Raw genomic sequence first — 18,256 nt, 5'->3', positions numbered from 1 at the left:
ATCATTCCTGTTCCCACCTTTTATTCTTCCTCTAATCCCAGCAATCCTCTCAAATACCCAAACCCCCACTATCTTCCTTAAAGTTCCATAGCAACCTGTTTTCCTTCTCATCAGTCCCACCTGACACTCTTTAAGAAAACACCTGAGAAGTTCCTTTTGCAGCCCATCACCATTGTGCTATAGGAGTTCTGGCCTTCATTACTGTCACTGACAGCACCTCTTTGTGGACTCAGTCTATCATTCTTGCTAGATTCTGCATTCACATGTGCTGAATAGCTCTTAAATCCACATTCTTTTATTTTGCTTAAAAAAACTGATGGTTCAAAGCCAGACAGCCACAAGCAACCAAGTGAACAGGATGGCTAACATACATCAGCAAAACCATCAGAATAAGGAAACGACTGCTTCAGTGGGACAGATGATTCCTGAATCACTGTCTTGGAAAGGTTGAAATGCTCGCAGTGTGAACACTGTCTGAAGTATCTGAAAGAGCTTGTGCAGATGATAACCCATCACATGGGCTGTAAAAGAGAATTTTCAGCAACCTCAGTCTCCATGAATCAGGGCTCTCTAGCCCATAAACCACATGCCTTTCCTACCAGATCATTTGACTTGTGTCCAGCAGCTGACAGAGCTCAAAGACAGTTCAGACAAAGTAGACTGCAAGAAACATGCTTTGACTATCAGTATGATGCCTGCCAATGATAAGGGCTATTTTTTGGCCTAATGACTTTGTTATCTAATTGCTTCTGTCTATCCTAGCTCAGTTCTGTAGAACACAAAGAGAAAGCAGACAAAAATGATGTATTTGGCTCTCAGTAAACTGCCTTCCTTTTCATTTGCCTATCACGTGATGACTCAAACCTATTTCCTCAACCAGAATGGTTGGTCTTATACCAGTCAGACTGGGTACCCCCTTATAAAGAAGGGAGACCAACAGACCTTAAAAGGAATAGAAATCAGCAAATGACAAGGATGACAATACATCTGTTTTAGAAGTCCATGTGTGTCCCTAGCTGATCTTGCCCTCATTTTCATATTGTTCAAGATCCAGCAAGGGAAACAGCATCCCTGTGTGCAGGTCCTAGGCTCACACTGAGGTCCTTCCATCTCCCTCTTGAAGAAATACTCATTCCACACAGCCACAGGGCACCTGAGGGACAGTAAATCAAAGTGTCCCAATGATGCATAAAATTGTTGAATTACTTCAGGATGAAGGAGAAAGTGAAATAAAACAGGATGTTATTAAATAATCAACAGCAGTAGTAAGGGAATCAGGAAAACTGCAGCATGACTAAGACAATTTTTTTCTTGCACTAACAATTATCTTTCACATAAAATATGAGCTGAAGTCAGCACTATTTTTTATGAACATGATGTGCTTCCCCCGGCAATATTCCCACATTTCCCATACAGCTCTCCACAACTACAGCACTTCTCATGAGCCAAGACACAGCACTCTTCACCTAAGCAAGGATTTCTAGCTCTGCTGCAAACGTCATTTCACCCCTGCCCTTGACATTTGCTAACCTCTGTTGTCCACAGGGCATGTTAACCTGCAAAACACAGCTTTGCAATACTACCATGTTTACTTCAATAATTCAAGTTGCACAGGGAAAGTTAAGATCAGTTACCAGGAAAAATTATTTCACCAAAATGCTCATCAAGGACAGGAGCAGGAAACTGTTGTGTTGCCATTCCTGGAGGTATTTAAAAGACATACAGATGTGTTGCAACTGAGGGACGCGGTTTAGTGCTGGACTTGGCAGCGCTGGGTTAATGGCTGGACTTGACAATACAAGTCTTTCCAACCCCAAGTGATTCCAAAATCCTGTAACGGAGCGTAATTGTTCCAGAAGGAGTTTCCTCTACGTCAGGACGTCAGCTATTTTAGAAAAAGCAGCTTCTTGCTCTGTTTTCCTTTGAGTGCCATGCAGCCCTTCTCCCAAGGCCTAGGATACTCAGAAAACTGGCTACACGCAAAGACATTGGAAGTATCAACCAAACACTCATTTAAACAAAAGTCACTACCTCATAACATGGCTAGTTTGATGGCATAAATTCCAACTCCAATTATCATCTCATGTTTCAAAAAGGCTCATGGCAGTTTCAACAAGGGATCCAGAAACAAACATCATACATTAACCATGGCCTTGCAATGGAAAATGCCATGGCTTTGCAATGGAAAAATGGACAAGCAGAGCCATGGAACACAAAGCGGACTGTAGTTGATGCAAGAAGGCAACTTTCAGACTGGAAGGAGAATGATAAATTTTACTCATCCTGTAACAAGAAACGTGCCAGTGGAATTACTGCTACCACAGATGAGTATAGGCAGCAATAAGACATTACTTGAAACACTATGCATAATTCTGGCCCATTCAGGGAAGATTAATTCCAACCGCAACAGGGCAAAGAAAGCCCAAGCCTACACCCAGAAGAAAGGAGAGCCTACCTCTCAAAGAAAACCAGCAAGCCAAGCCAAAATGCTTATAGCCTGCCAAAACAAAGCAGAGAAGAAACAGTCTCTATATCTCTCTTTAAAATGAGAGCAGAAGAAAAGAGCTATTTTAACTAACTGACCATATTACAATAAGTACAAATGGGTACAAATTAGTCATGATTAATTTTGGCTTAAAGGCTGAATAATGTTCATAGACTCATTACTAGAATGAGACTCAGCAACTGCCTTCAGAGATCTCTTTTCCTTACAAGTTTAACTTCTAGCTTGCTAAATTTTTTAAAGTACCCTTTGCTTGTCTGCAAGAGCAGGAATTGATTATTATGACTCCAGAGATGTCACTCAATTCTAAACCACCAACATTTGTTAAAAAGTTTCCAAACACTATTCTTAGTTTCCTATGGAACAGTGGAGCTCGACTCAAGTATTTCAAACTTTTTATACAAACTAACTCCCAAGTTTTATTATATAAATGCTCAAATCTCAGGCTGGCTTAGCTGCTATGCATCAGATTCAAGATCTGTTTGTTTCAGTGTAAATGCAATTTTGGTTTTATATTCTCACGAGTCAGGCATTCCACAGTACTAAAAAAGAACAGAATACCTGCTGAAAGTGCATGCTGTTTTCCTTTCAGAAGTGTTCAAAACAAAAGCATTGTAACAAAAAGTTTTAGTACTGCTCACTCTAAAAATTTATTATGAAGATGCCAACACATTTTTGAAGCACCAATTCTTCAGACAAAGCAACAATTTCACAAAGTTGTATATTTTATTTTGATTTTTTTAAGTCATAAATGTGCAAAAAAGAAACCTGACAACACAAAATGTCAAGAGGAAAAGAAAACACAAAACCATACTCCTTTTTACCTCCCACAGCTTCTAAAACAAGTGAGTCTCATGCGATGCCATGTGCAAGTCAATATTTATTTGCACCTTCTAATTCCAAATCCATTTTAAATATTAGAAGAGGTGTTACTGAACGTTCCCTGAAAGTAAGGAGGTGGGTGAAGAACCTAGATGAGACAGACACTGGATGTCAAGCCTGAACTGTTCACAGAAAACAGTAGGATTCCTAAGAATTCTAATTAAATTTAGTCAGCATCTTTGTCCCACTGTCATAGAACTAAAAACAGTGCTACATTCCCTTTACACAACATCAAGAATACTGTCTTCAGATAAGTAATGTAGCTGGGTAAAGTACTCAGTCACAAACGATATTTTACATACTGTATTAGTATTAAACTAAAGCATTTGAGAATCATTAAACACGCCAAAAAGAGTAAAATTGAACATCTGTCTTCCTCAGTACTTTGTCACCTTTCACTGCATGGAAAGATTGCCAAGAAACCCTCGGACACAAGGAAGACATGCACTCATCTAAGTGATTTCTGTAGTTGGTCTTTCTTGTGGGAAACTGCTTTCACTATTAGCGTGGAAGGGACATGACTGTCCCCATAACCTGAGGAACCAACTATTGTTCATTGCCACACAGCTGGTTCAGGATCTCTTCAGGCAAGCTCACCTGGCAGAGTTATTTGCTCCTTACCAGGGGAAGGTGTTGAAAATGGTATAAATCCTGGTGTCACCCAGTTTTGGCTTCTGCCTCACGGGGTCCCCTCTGGCTCCTGCAGAGATCACAGTTATCCTCAGACTGGCTATGAAAGAGCCCTTACACCCTTCTTCCATCCCTTCCACTGGCAGAGAGAAGAGACACCTGACAACCCCATGGTGACACACTTGTCACCCAGGGCAGAGAAGGCCCAGTGTGTGAGAAGGACCAATCACTCTCTAGAGGAGCCTCCTCCACCAAGGTCAACTCAGGCAAGACCGCTCACTAACAGCAGCTCCCTTCTAACTTGCCACAGGGGCTGTGCCTGCTGCTGTGCCTCTGTCTATTCCTCTGCCACCCTCCAGCCCAGGTGAAAGCCATGGGGACAGTGCAGACACAGAGATGAGCAGGCCTGCAGTAGAGGCTCTCCCTTTCACAGGAGTTAAAGGATGGTTCAACTCTGCTTGCTCACTCCACAAAGCTAACAAAACTGGTCTTCTGCCCTTTGGCAAAGATGAACGTCCTACAGTCACACAATCACTAGATCCAACATAGAGGACATCATCTTTTGTGATAACAGACTGCACTTGTTACAGCAGGAAACAAACTCCTAGGAATGCCTCCAAGGCAGATCTAAAAAGTGAAAACAACCAGAGAAGCCAGCTGCTTATTGTTCTGTAGTTTTCTGTTCCATTCCTGGCAGCCCCAAGGCTGTTTTAACTCACACAAACTGAATATGGTGTTTAAAGGACACAACACAGACAGGAGACAGCCAGAGCACAGCACTGTCCACCCCAGACCTGCACTGTCACATTCACCATTTCAATCACTGAAACCATCTGCTATGACAAGCACTTCCTTTTCAGAGCCAAGACAAAAATTAATTATATTGGATATTTCTGTTGACCTAAACAGGCACCAATAAATAAACACATGAAAACCTGGTAAAAAGAAAAAACAAAAACAGAAAAACAAAACAAAAAAAAAAAAAAAAAACCAAAACAAAATAAAAAAACCTCATAGCTCCCTCAACTAAACAAAACAAAAATCTCAAACAAGACCTCAACCTAAGCAACTCCTCACTAGCCAAAGGAAGCATATGCAAGACAAGTACTTGCAAACCCACTGAAACTGAACGAAAAATGCTAACTGACAAAACATACCAGCAAATCACTTGGTTGCTTCAAAACCTAGGACTTCTGTATAGGAAACTATAAGAAATAAGCCAAAATCCTGAAGCTGTATTTAAAGCCTGGTTAACTACTTCAGCTTTCTACAGCCTTGAAGAATTCTCCTGCTTTGCCAACTGTGAAATAGCATTTGCTGCGCTATTCCAGGTGGATAGATTTTAATGACTTTCTTCCACGTGATTAAATCAGAAGACGGGAAATCAATCATTTGGGCTTGTACATCCTGCATATTTTTATACAAATCTTCTCACCATTCTATCTCTCTGCTCTCCCATCTACCACAAATTCAACTCTTGGCGTGCTGAACATGCAGTTTTTAGTGCCTGCTTAAATCCTCAGAAGTTAAATTGAAGATCACATAAGAGATAACCAGCATACCAGGCAGTGCACAGATCTGCAGAGAACAAGATACGAGCAGCCACACATTCAGTTAAGATTCTGAAAGAGGCAGGATTCACAAATGTTTACCATGGTGGATTAATAGGGAAAAGATAAGGAAAAATCTCTCTTCAACCAGCCTGATATGAAAGACATTGATTCAATCAGCATAGTAACTGTTAACTCCACCAAGCAAATAAATGGTTGAAGAAAATCAAAGCTGGAATGACTGAAGAAAAAAAAACCCAAACAAATCACTTATTTAAACTGATTTATAGATTGAGCTGATCCCGTAACTGATCCAGCCATCTGAAATCAGGTCTCTAACCTAGTTTAAACCTTTCCCTGTAACCAATGAATTTCAATAGCTACCACATTTTTCTTAAACTGTTCTTCAACTCAGGTGTCTGCATCAAACAGATGTCTTAAAAGAGTAGATTATGAGGTATTTCTAAATATAAAAAGTTACGCAATACTCCAAAACTGAAGTTATTCATCATAAGACAAAAACCATGGCAGAGCTGTAAAAACAAGAGTTTCACTGGGATTTATATCAAACTACATTCTTCCCAGATTATCACAGAGGAGAATATATAAGCCTCAGCTCTCCAGAGAAACTGAAATGGATACAGCTCATATGCAAACCAAACCATCCTAGTTCCTCTTAACACCACCACACTCTTTAAATGCATTAATTTGGGTAGTCCAGAACACACTGTAAGAAAGTCCAGCATGCAGGCTTGACTTTTAAAGTACACCAACAAATAATTTTATTAGTTATATTAAAGATAACAGGGCACAAAACTGCTGGTTAACTGAGTAGCATTCTCACAAATGTTACATATACTCACACAATCAATATAAACAGTATGATTATTATCATTAATTTGATTCATTTCCATAGGAGATTAATTTTGCTCCTTTTACAATATTAATTGATAGAAGGGTGGAAAAAATCTATTTAACAGAATTAAATTAACACTACTCCAGGGGGGAAAATTTCTCCTGTTCACTTCAAACAGCAATGTGAAAAGAATGAGAAGAAAGAAATTCAAACCCACAAGTCCATGGTAAATTATTAATTCAACTGCAGGAAAATTCTACCACAGTATTAGAAGTCACAAGCCTGGAAGGATAACCAGAAGCTAAGTCAGCTATGGCTATGAAATACTGCTTTAGGTTTTGCTTTCTATCCCTACACCTGCTTTTGGGCTCCACACCCCTCCTGGCTCTTGATACCTGCCTTCTTGACATCTTTGCTATTTTGCACTGTGTTCCCTCCTTCCCTCATCAACCCTGTCCCACACGGGCCCTGAGCTGTACTGCTGTTCCCTTCCAAAGGCACATGCTGAAGCAGCCCAGAGCATGGAGAAAGAACCTCTGCCTCCTGCTTCCTTTCCATCAATACTTGGGACCTTGCTGCCCAAGAGGAATGAGGCCAAATCTTTCCTGCCTGTCAGCCAAGTTAATGATTCTCATAATGCACAGAAACCGAGTTAAGGTCATATACAGAGCAGAGACACCTCCCAAACACCAGCCAGGCTTCCCCTGCCAAGTTCAAGCAGAACAATCTCTTTGAATCTTTTCAGGTAAACTACTGCAGAAAGACAACAACTTATCCCAAATCCCTCTGAAATGATAGCTGACATTTCCTAAAAGCATTCAGCCTGAGTCAAAGTATTTCGAAATCCTGTGCACAAGTGGCTGAAAGCAACAAAACTTAAGACCCTGTTTTCTGCTCCTTTCGTTCAGGGTGGATATCTACAATAGCAGTGGGCTCATCTTTCACCACTGGACAAAAAGAGCATCTCCTAAAGAACATTCTTTGTGCTTTTTTTTCACCTCAGTTCAAGAAATAATGTTTTTTGATACCACTAAGTCAAATGGAATTTGACTAACTGGGAAAGCCTAGTACTACTTCAGTCAATGAAAATGAAATTTAGGGCCCCTTGAAGAAATGAAATTTAGGGCCCCCAGACTGAAAATAAACTATTCCCTTCCCACACACACCCTTAAGTTACATGCATTTCTTTTTAGTAAACAATTTCATTTGAAACATTTAAAGAACAATGAACCCAAGTAGCAGTAAAATATAAGAACATACAACAGATAAGCTTCATAATACTAGTTCTTCCACTGCTTCTTCACAAGCTTCTCACAAACTGTAACTAGACTACATTATTCATCAGTTTCTAACAACATGAAATATACACCTGGAAAATGAAAGAAAAGGTCTGAATAGCATTCATGGCTGTACTACAGCCTCCAAGGCAACAACAGTCTCAGTTTAGTTTGTAACCTTCACTTAAATATAAGTTTAAATATTTTAACCACTGCAAGATAATAAGAACTAATTTCTTCAGGAAAAGAACTGAAGAACAATACTAAAAGTCAGACCAAATGTATAATTTAAGTCACTAAAGCTAATCATGTCCTTAAACGGATGTGTTTAAATATAACCTGCCCTGAGGCAGGCAGTAAATTTCAAACTAATAACACTGTCAATTTTAGACAGCAAACGTAACAGGTACATAAAGTCTCCCATGATGTTTGCACATACTTTATACCCCCCTATGATAAAAATATAGCACCCATTGTATAATAACATAATTGAGCGGACAAAACCCATGCAAATTAATACTTTTAGTAAGTGTGTTGGCTAGGAAAAAGAACTGTTACTTACTGCTATTTCTCTGCATGCAGACATGGAAATTCCAGTACCTTCTATCTGTTTTAAAGCGTAATCTTTATCATCTTTCCTGTGAAGAGAAAAAGAAGTTTGGTTTGTTTTTTTTAAATTGCACCATTAATTCAAAGTGAGCTCTTCAGTACCATTCAGAGATCAGTTTCTAATTAATACAAACTATGTATTTTTTTTCTTCTCATTTTTTACTAGTTACATGTCAGGATAGCCACCTAAACCATAAGCTAACCACAAGCCTTGATAAAGTCAAAATATAAGTGTGCTCTCATTAGATCGAGATTGCTTAAGAAACTGTATTTTCTAAATGCAGTGATTAACACTTCTTCCTTCTCTTATTAAAAAGAAAACAAAGCAACCAATTAGCACATATTAGGAATAAATCTAGTTAGAGCTTTATCTCACGTAAATGTATTGTTCTAGGATGCAATAAGTCTCACTCATATTTTAATGAACTCTTGAGCAGCCCAGAACTAATGCCATATTAACACATCTTTTCTTTCCCCTAGGTACCAAACTGCACCTTAAAATTTTGCTCTTACCAAGGTAATGAAACTGTCAAGATTAATAAAAAACTCCACCAGATGTTAGAGCAATCTGAAGAATCCAGAAATGGATTCCAGTGAAAGGTGTCCCTGCCCTTAACAGAGGAGCTAGAACTGGATGACCCTGAAGGTCCCTTCCAATCCAAACCATTTTATGAGTCTATAAAAAGCTTGCTCAGCTTCAAACATACATAACACTTACAAACAATACTGTGACGTTCCTGTACTTCAATCAGTATGTACCTTAGAGCCACTTATTTAAAATGCAAGCCAATTAGTAACTCCAGCTACCAAAAGCAGAATCAGGAAGAGATGCACTGCAGCAAAAGAAGATACTGAACTATTCCTCATTCTCAGGCTCAAAGACTCAAAACTTTTAAGAGATGGAGTGCTTGTCCTTCCCCCTTGTGTGCAGGCATCCACAGTACTCCTTGGGGGGGACATTTATTATTATTATCATTATCAACAGTATTGCCTTCAATATTTGGGGCACTTGTATAGCCTCAAAACTCTAGCTTACATAAGAAGCCTTATTCATTTTTAATGAATTCAGCTTTCACAACTGTGAAGAGCCACTCTAAAACAATGAAATTCAACCATCCTTAAGGCAAATAAAACTAAGTTGTAGTTAAGGATTCGGAACAAATGCACTTGTTTCTTCCAGCTCTCACCATTTGTAAAATTTTGAATTGCTTTATTCCTACCCAAAACACACACTTTTCCCTATTTATCACCACTTAGGGAAGAGAGAAAAAAGTAGGAAATTAATGGACAAAATCTGAACACAGATAATGAGAAGAAAGAACAAACAACAAACGGATAAGGGAAGATTTCAGTATGGGAACAATTACATGCATGCAGGTGAGATAAAAGACTAGAAAGTATACAGCATTTTTTTTACACAAAAAAGGAAAAAAAAATAATAGAGAAGGCAAAGATGGAAAAGGCATTAAGATGTTTCCATGCAATATAATCTTAAAACTTGCCAGCCTGGAAGAGAAAGAGAAAATGCTGAGCACGAACTCTTCTTATGTGGCCAAAACAAGGCATTACATAACCCCCAGAGAACACACTTCTACTCAACTTAAACAATAACAAGTTGCATGAAGCCCAAAACCAAGAAACTATTATGATTCTAAGCATGATATGATAATTGAACTGTGCAACTCATGATGTAAGAACATCACAGGGAACAAAAGCATAAACAGATTTAAGACCAAACTACACAATTTGATCTTTTGATAATTTGATTTTAAGATCAAATAAATTAACACAAACCCATGGTGGATAATGAAGTTACGGACCACTCCATGAGCAGCTTCTAAACACAACCCCAAACTGCTTAACAGCACAGAGATCTTCAATGCTGACAGAAAAAGAGGGAAAATTTCTAAGCTAAAAGTTGTTTTATCTTTCATCTGCCTTAGCTAGCAATGGTTGGCTATTCAGCTGTTACTTAACAGAAATATGAAGCAGAACTAATTGGACTATAGGTTATTCTCATTGCCCTAAATGCTCACCTACTTAGTTTTGAGGTGTTTGAAGAGATCTGTTTTGAGAAGCGCTACCACACAGCTGCTACTATTACATGCATTACCACTGACAGAACAGCGAGCAAAATGGGTCAGACTACAGGTTTTTCTCGTTCCCCTGTTGTTTATCTACTTAGATTTCAAGGTATTTGAAGGACAAGTCAGTTTTAACACAAGGTACTGCCATAAATCTGGCGATACTACAAACACTTCTGGTAGCACTGTCTATAACGAAGCTTGCCATACATTTAAGATGGTACAACTATTTTTAATTGATCAAATTTTTGCCAAATTAAATCTGGACTAAAATTTTGCATACCAGATGGCAGACCTTCCCCAGAAATTTTTAGGTGAAAAAACTTTCAGCTGTTTCCTAGAACAAAACTGGAAGAACACTCTTTCAGCTGTGTATGCTAACTCTTTCACATCAGGGCTTTAATGCTGAAATTTAACAGGGTGGCTTAAAGAACACAACATTTGGTCTTCTCAAAGCAATGGGTGAAGTCTCTGAATATTCATCTTCCCACATTAAAGGCCACTTCAAGAGCTGAAATCCAGAGCATCAAAGCCCAATCTTGCTCTGCCCTTACAATGACCCAGAGCTGTGGGGAATGAACCCTTCCCTTGCTTTGCTCTGTCCAGGTGCTGCATGTGAGAACCCAGACCAAGTGGCCTCTGCTAGGTCCTCAGCCTATCCACGCAGTCTAGAAGAAATATAAGCATGGCAAAAAGAAGGAAAATAAATTAAGTTTAGGGATAAAGCACATTTTTTAGCACCACACTTCTCCAGAATGAGGAAAAAAATAACCAAAGGCTTTTAAGACTTAAATTCTCTGAATTGTGCTGGCACGCTTGAGATACAAAGTAGTAAGGCAAATCCTAACCCACTCCTAATATCTGCTCCATGCAGAGGCTGCTATAAGCAGCTGCTATAAGCACAGTTACCCCACTACACAACAAGCATCAGCTTTTCCATTTACAAGAGTAGGAATATCCTACTTTTACCTTTAAGGCAAGTGATATTTTCATTGTAAAACCTAATTTGATTCTTCGGGAGCCAAGGGAATTGGGGGAATACTTTTTAAAGGGGGTGGTAAGAGTTTGCAGGAGTGCCAAACACAATGACCAAGCTCATTTTACAAAACTTGAGAAAATATTTTGCCAACAGTCTATTTAGAATCATAATGCAGCCTAAGGCTTCTCCATGATTTTGGAGATGGGCAATTTCCTTCTCTGAAGATAGAGATGTTTGAAGATAAAGAGACATTCAAAGACAAATCAGGAAAACAAAAAAAGAAAAAAAAGTCTTGTTTATAAACATCTTCCACAGCCAACTGTGAGTAACAAAATGGGCCACTTAGCAGGCTTGCATTTTAAGGGTACAGTAAGACTCAATTCAACTAAATTTCTCCCTTCTAACTGAGAGTTCATGTTGGGAAAATCTGTTCTCTCTCCCTGCTGCCTGGAACTGAACATTAAAGTAACTTCAGCAGCTCCTCCACCTACCAGTAGGCTTAGAAAAGCTGGTCAATATGCAAACTTATTCTCATATCAATTTATTCTTATTTTCCTGCAGTTATGTAGGCTGATTGCATCAACTCTGTGGTGCTCCCCAGTAGTAACAGGTGGCATGAGAGCAGCAAGAATAAGAAAACTCACGTTGTACACTGCTGCTGACAACAGCAGTACTTACTGTAGTCATGAGCAAACTACATAACCTTGTGAAAAATCCTCAGATAGACAACACTAACATCAGTGGTGTAAACTTAAAAAAAATGGTTATCCGCAACACCACTTCCTGAAGATTTTAATGAGAGCAACAAAAAAAAAAACCTGCTAAATTGCCATTAAAAAGAATAAAAGGCGCTGCTCTTACAGCTTGAAGAAACTAATTTAAAAAATTGCCATCTTGAAAAGCTTCAAGTTTTTATTATAATGCTACTTCTACACACTATAGTTTTATGTTCTCCTGAATTTGGAAGTACAACAGCATTATAAGAAATATTCAGCCTCTGGGAGGAAAAAAAAAGCCTAAAAAAATCTCCACATAAGCAAAAGAAAGGAGGCCTATTACATAAAAGGCAGATTTTAAATAAAATTGGGTTATTTCAGCTCACATACAAAAAACTTTGTAGAAATGTATTGACACATCTCTACAATATACCCTTTATTCAGATCATCGGAACAGCTCAAAATTCATCTGACTAATAAATATAGCAGAATAAAATACCCAAGTTTTTAAATCAGTGATGGTTACTCTGAATTTACATTAGAGTTAAAAATCTCAAATTCAAAATTAACTGGTCACAATATAGGAACAATTTTGCCTATATAGAAGGAGAAGTAAAATGTGACTGCAGCTAAACATTTGAGGGAAATAGGCATTGAAGTTTTCAACTACCAAAGGTAACTGTAAATGCAGTATCTCTTCTACAGCAAACTCTAAAGATACTGTTTATGCCTCTTCTTCCCTGAAAAATAAAAAACCTGATAATGAAAGATAAGCCTATTAATAAAACACGTGCACTTTTTTTTTTTATTTCTACACGTTAAATTATGAAAATCAAACACAACAGCAAAGTCTAACATTTAGAAGACTTGGCATTTCATTCTGCAGCATAATCCCCTGCCTCCTCTCCCACATTATGGCAGTGGTAATTTTTGGTTTTGTTTTTAAATAAATTAACATCACCCTAGTTGTGCAAAAGATCCAATGTAGTCTATAGGAAGTAGTAATTCGGTTCTTGGGAAGCATATAAATGCAGAAATGCAGTTTTTGAAACTGAAATATTTAATACTAAATTTAATGTTTCTATTAAATGCCCATGATATAACCACAGCAAACATTTAAATACACATCATAAGAACACAATTTTCTAGCAAGTGCAGTAAGATGAGGGCAAACCTGGTACCCATTCAAATGATGACTTGAGAGAATAGAATAATCTGTTTCCTCTACCAACACCACGTCCATAGCACCAAATAATCTTGCCAGAGTAAGTTCTATTTATTTTGTACCTATTAACTACGAACCCAGTACTCTGGAGAATCAAGGGGCAAAGGACACAAGGGGCTCAGGTTCTCAGTGCCTTCTTGACATTGGTTTTCACATCACAGTACACCTTCACAAGTACACATTCCCAACACTAGTGGCACAGTCCTGGTGAAAGTAGAGGAAAACCAAATTAGGGACAATGTCAACAAAAACAAATTAGGGATGATATCAAACTCAAGCCCACGTGACCAGGTGGCTGCATTCAAGGGTGTTTAACGGCACTGGAAAACATCACTGCAAAGCCACTCTGTCATCTGCAAAAGGTCACAGTGCACACTGGCAGATTCCTGATGATTGGAAAAGGGCAAGTATCAGGATCCTCTCTAAGAAGGGCAAAAAGGTACAGTGATATTATATATAGGCCAACCAGCCTCATCTCAGTCCATGAAAAGGTTATGCAGCAAACCCTCCTTGGAAGGTATTTTCAGGCCCATAAAAGAAAAGACTGCAAATAACTAGCAAGGATTTTCTGAGGGTAAGCTTTGTCTCCTCAAACTGAGTGTCCCATACAATGAGAGGAACAGTTCTGTGGACAGTGAAAAAGCATTGGACGTTACCTTGATCTTAGCACAGCTTGTGACATGATGATATCATACATTCAGAGCCAAATGAGAGAGCCTGGACAGCAAGTGGCTGCATGGGGCTCAGCTGCTGGGGTTAATCCTTGACAAGCACATAAACTGCCTTCATAACTGAAGAATGCAGTAAAATTTATATTTACTAAGGGCTATTGTCACAACAGCTGAGAATGAGAAAAGTTTAAAATTGTAAAAAACACGTAAATGTATGGAACCCAGCAGTTACCACTGCATGCATTTCAATGCACAATGCTGAGCAGGTGTAACTCGGCAGAATGAGATCTAACAGTTCTGTGAGGATAGAGGACAACAGTCAAATAGCAAAAATTATGTGCATCAGCAGAACATAAATTATATAGGAAAAAAATCGATACTAGCTACTGGGTACAACAGCTGAGAAGTTACATTGTAAGCACCTGACTTCCCATAAACACATTTAGGTCAAAACTTTTGTCAGACTAATTAGCATACACAGTAAATCTCATAACTGACCCTGTAGCTTCAGGTAACCCTAAAATAAAGAACAAAATCTTACAAGTCATTCTCTCAAAAATATCTGAGCTAATAATGATACAATGATAACCACTTCATCTTCTCACAATTTTCTTTTTACAAAACCTTCTGTTTTCATATACCAAAATGTTTTCCAATTATGTTGACAAAAAAACCTGAAAAATACCAAGATGTTTTGCACAATGGCTTGCTTTGAGTCAATCGGCTGCTGCTGAAACAATCCCATCTTCATCCATATGCTCTCCTGTCCTTTGAGCTAGAGGCCAGGCAGTCATTCTCCGAGGAAGATGAGTTTGTTCTGAGCTTATTCAGAAAGTATTTCCAGATTTTTCTCTGGTACATTTTCTGCCCCATTAGTATGTTGAAGTGACCTGCTGAGTGCTCAGATGAGCACCAGAGTTATCTAAAAACAAAAAGCAGACATAGCAGAAGTACAGCAGTGCCTGTCCATATTTAAGATGAAGTCAGATTATTTTCTAACCAGTACTTTTTTACCACATCAGCTGGATGCAGTACATCCACATTTGCTAGAAGGCTGCAGCTAAGTGCAACACCCCCTGCAGAAGTAATTATGACCACTGGAAAAATCGGCCATAGCTAAAGCCACATATTTTTCAAAATATAGAAACAGTATGAACTAAAATTATGTTCTTCTCTTACAGAGGTTTAAGAAAGACTTGAAAGTTATTTTGTTTCTACTAATGCTCTGTGCATATTATGAATACTGATTTACAAAAGTTGATTATTCTACAAATACTTAATTTTACAAGGGCCACTCATGGGGTTTGTCATGTGAGCACATTCCAATTAAACTGGCAAAAATAAGTTGGACAGAACCACATCAGAAGATAAACATTAGCTCAAATTACTGCTCTTTCATTTGACTGAACTTAAAAACATTTTGAAAAATGCAGTAGTTCTATTAACTTGCATTAAACTTACAGGAAATAGGTTAACACCATCTTCTCTATTATAAATTGTGTGCTAACCCAACCGAAGCATGACTATTTTTAAAAGTTCAGATTTATTCAAGCCCAGAGTATTTAAATGTATTTACAACCAGCTTAAAGTTTATCCCATCATAAATTCTAGCTTGTTCCTTTCAAGGAAGAAATCTGCCAAAAATGAGATAAAATCCCAGATTTTGTCATGAAAGCCTCTTATGTATTAATATATGAGACAGGATTATGAATACTACAAGCCAGTCAGAAAATCTGTTACTCTGAACTATTTCTTAAGCATCTCAGTTAAAAAGATTAGTTTACAACTCTTCTCTCCTCTACAAAGTTACCTGAAAAGAAAACATGAAAATAAAGGAACATCTCTTTCCAGGAAGAGAAGGGAATAAAGTGCAGCTCGTACCAATTAATCTGTAGATGAGAATAAATGTAGTTCATGAAGTAGTGCAATTTCTTACATATTTGTCCTTGCTGCTAAAAGCAGCATCTTCTACCCATTCTAATACAGATGCCCAGCATCAGGACCTCTTTACAGTGTCTTGCACTCTCAAAGAGTGCTCACTCCTAAGGGGGAGATTTCAGACTGCTTCCCTCTTTCTGCAGAAATAAATGTTATTTACTTCTTCAACTTCATATGTGAGATACACAAAAAATATTAATAAAAATGCATGGAAGCATGCTAAAAACAAACAAAAAACCCCAAAACCACCAACCAAAAAAAAAAAAAAAAGGTGGTGATCAACTGCCTAGAACCCACTAGAGCTGAATGGAGCCTCCAAACAATACAGCACCCTTGCAAAACTTATACACTACAGAACTTGGAAAATTTGACAGAAACTTCATATTTCATTTTAATTAGCCTGCTGTTCTCTCTTTTTTTTTTTTTTTCCCAGAGATGTAACAAAAATATATGCCTCGATGCTAGGCAGTGAAGATCTTCCAAATCTGTCGATAAGTTCTAGTAGAATTAAAAATTGTACTTGGGGTCTAGCAGAAAGATCATATTAAAAATGTAAACATGAAACAATCTAGCAGAAGAAAAAAATTAGACTTCTCTAAGGTAACACTTCTATAAGTTTGCATGGTAAGGGTTGGGGGGTTTTTTTCTGCTTTTCAAGACACATATATGATGCACAGAAAAAGCAGAGGCAAAAAACAGTATATGCAAAAGCAGGGAAAAAAGACAGTTTGTGCTCTTCATTGTTGTTATTAGCCCCCTGAAGCCCCCCCATAAAGGTTATTCTGCAAGAAAATGCTTCAGAATGACTGAGTCTTGTTAACACTTTTAATTTGCAATTTTCAGACACTATATGATTTAAAAAAGCAGGAAGAAAAACCTTTACGAAAGGATACAAGCATCTAAGGTGCGCAGTTTTTCACTGAGGCTGGTTTCATGGACTCGGATCTGATTTTACAAGATGCCATGTGAAAATAAAAGCCCATATTTTACTCACCACAATGCTAACACAAAGAAATTAGTCGAGGGGACAATGTATTAACAGAACTGAATTTATTAAAGGTCTAGCTAAGGCATCAGTATTTTTTCCATTCCCAAAATACTAAAAAGGACATGGCAAGATTGCTGGGCCAGAACTGCATGATTATTTTTATCAGATAGCAACACTCATGCTGAAAACACTTTCTACTTCAAAATAAATCCTCCAATAATCAGAGCTTTTAGTGGGTAAAGAAAAAGTAATATTCAAAGCTAGAGGAAAAACCATCAACAGCAAGCCAATAAACACAAGGGTTTCTGAGACAGCTGATGTGGTGAATGGCAATTACTGATTCATTTTTTTCCTTTTGTTCTTAGACTTTTTTTTTAATTAACAACTTTTGCCACAACATGTAGTTTGGCACGAAGTTCAAAGCAACCAAGTAAATTCAATGATGCACTGTACATATGGTTCTTCTGATCTAAGAATTTGCTGCTGTCAAAAGGAAAGTCTCTCAACATCTCTGCCTTACTGCTCCCAGCCAAAAAATCCTTTCTCCTTTATGCCAGTTCTGATCTGTTCAAACTCCATAACATGATTCAACTCCTGCATTTTCTTCAGATTTATCTACTTCTAAAAAAGAAGTTAACTAATGAGTTAACTAACATTTAACTAATTCTGTCAGTTTACAGCAGGGTACGAGGAGTATCAAAACCAGCACCAACAAAGTATATGGTAAGAGCAAAAGGCAGCAAAGGAATGAGTAGAGGAGAGATATGGAGGAGAAAAAGCAAAATACCACTCACCTCACACCATTCTCTGTAGCTGTGGTAAAACCTCAGCAAGTATGGCTGTCCATAATTCAATAAACAGAAAAAAAAGCCAATCTTGCCCCTAGCCCTGCAATTACCTCCAGCACAAAATTTCCAGAGGAGAGAATCCCTGGGATTTTTTTATCTTCTCCTCTCTTAATACACAAAACTGCAATTTGACAGCCAGCCTAAAACCTAGGTTTTAAACCCACAAACACTTAACATTTAAACAATTATGAAGATGGTTCCTATGAGATTAGCTGATAGGCAGCAGACCCCTGCTCCAGACTCAAGGCTCCATGGCTCTTTACTAAAGGTCATAGCAGTCTTACCAGTACTTTCATAGGAAACAAAACAAGAAGTGCCTACACAAATTATCTCTAAAGGAAAAGACTGCTGTAAGTAATCTGCACTTTCCTTCTCTTCTCAGACTGCTCTTAAGTCACTACAGTATTTGTACCACTTCAGAAACTAGAAGCTGCATAAAGAGAGCACAGCATTTCAAAGCATCAACAACAAACTGGGCTGAAGCCCACAAGGCTACACTC

The 18,256-nt window shown here is 38.1% G+C and overlaps 1 protein-coding gene across 2 annotated transcripts in view; it reads right to left on the bottom strand.

Moving 5' to 3' along the window:
- The window catches only part of CDK8 (cyclin dependent kinase 8), a 74,804-nt gene that overhangs the window by 43,289 nt on the left and 13,259 nt on the right, over nucleotides 1–18,256 (bottom strand). For both annotated transcript variants that reach the window (XM_062487611.1, XM_062487612.1), the window contains exon 2: nucleotides 8,261–8,336. In XM_062487611.1, coding sequence (XP_062343595.1) covers nucleotides 8,261–8,336 — 76 coding nt within the window. The remainder of the gene's footprint in view (nucleotides 1–8,260; nucleotides 8,337–18,256) is intronic.

The sequence above is a fragment of the Cinclus cinclus genome, chromosome 2 (genome assembly GCF_963662255.1).
Source record: "Cinclus cinclus chromosome 2, bCinCin1.1, whole genome shotgun sequence".
Taxonomy (NCBI): Eukaryota; Metazoa; Chordata; class Aves; order Passeriformes; family Cinclidae; genus Cinclus; species Cinclus cinclus.
Note: the sequence above shows the minus strand (reverse complement) of the source record. Positions and strands in the feature narration are given on the sequence as shown.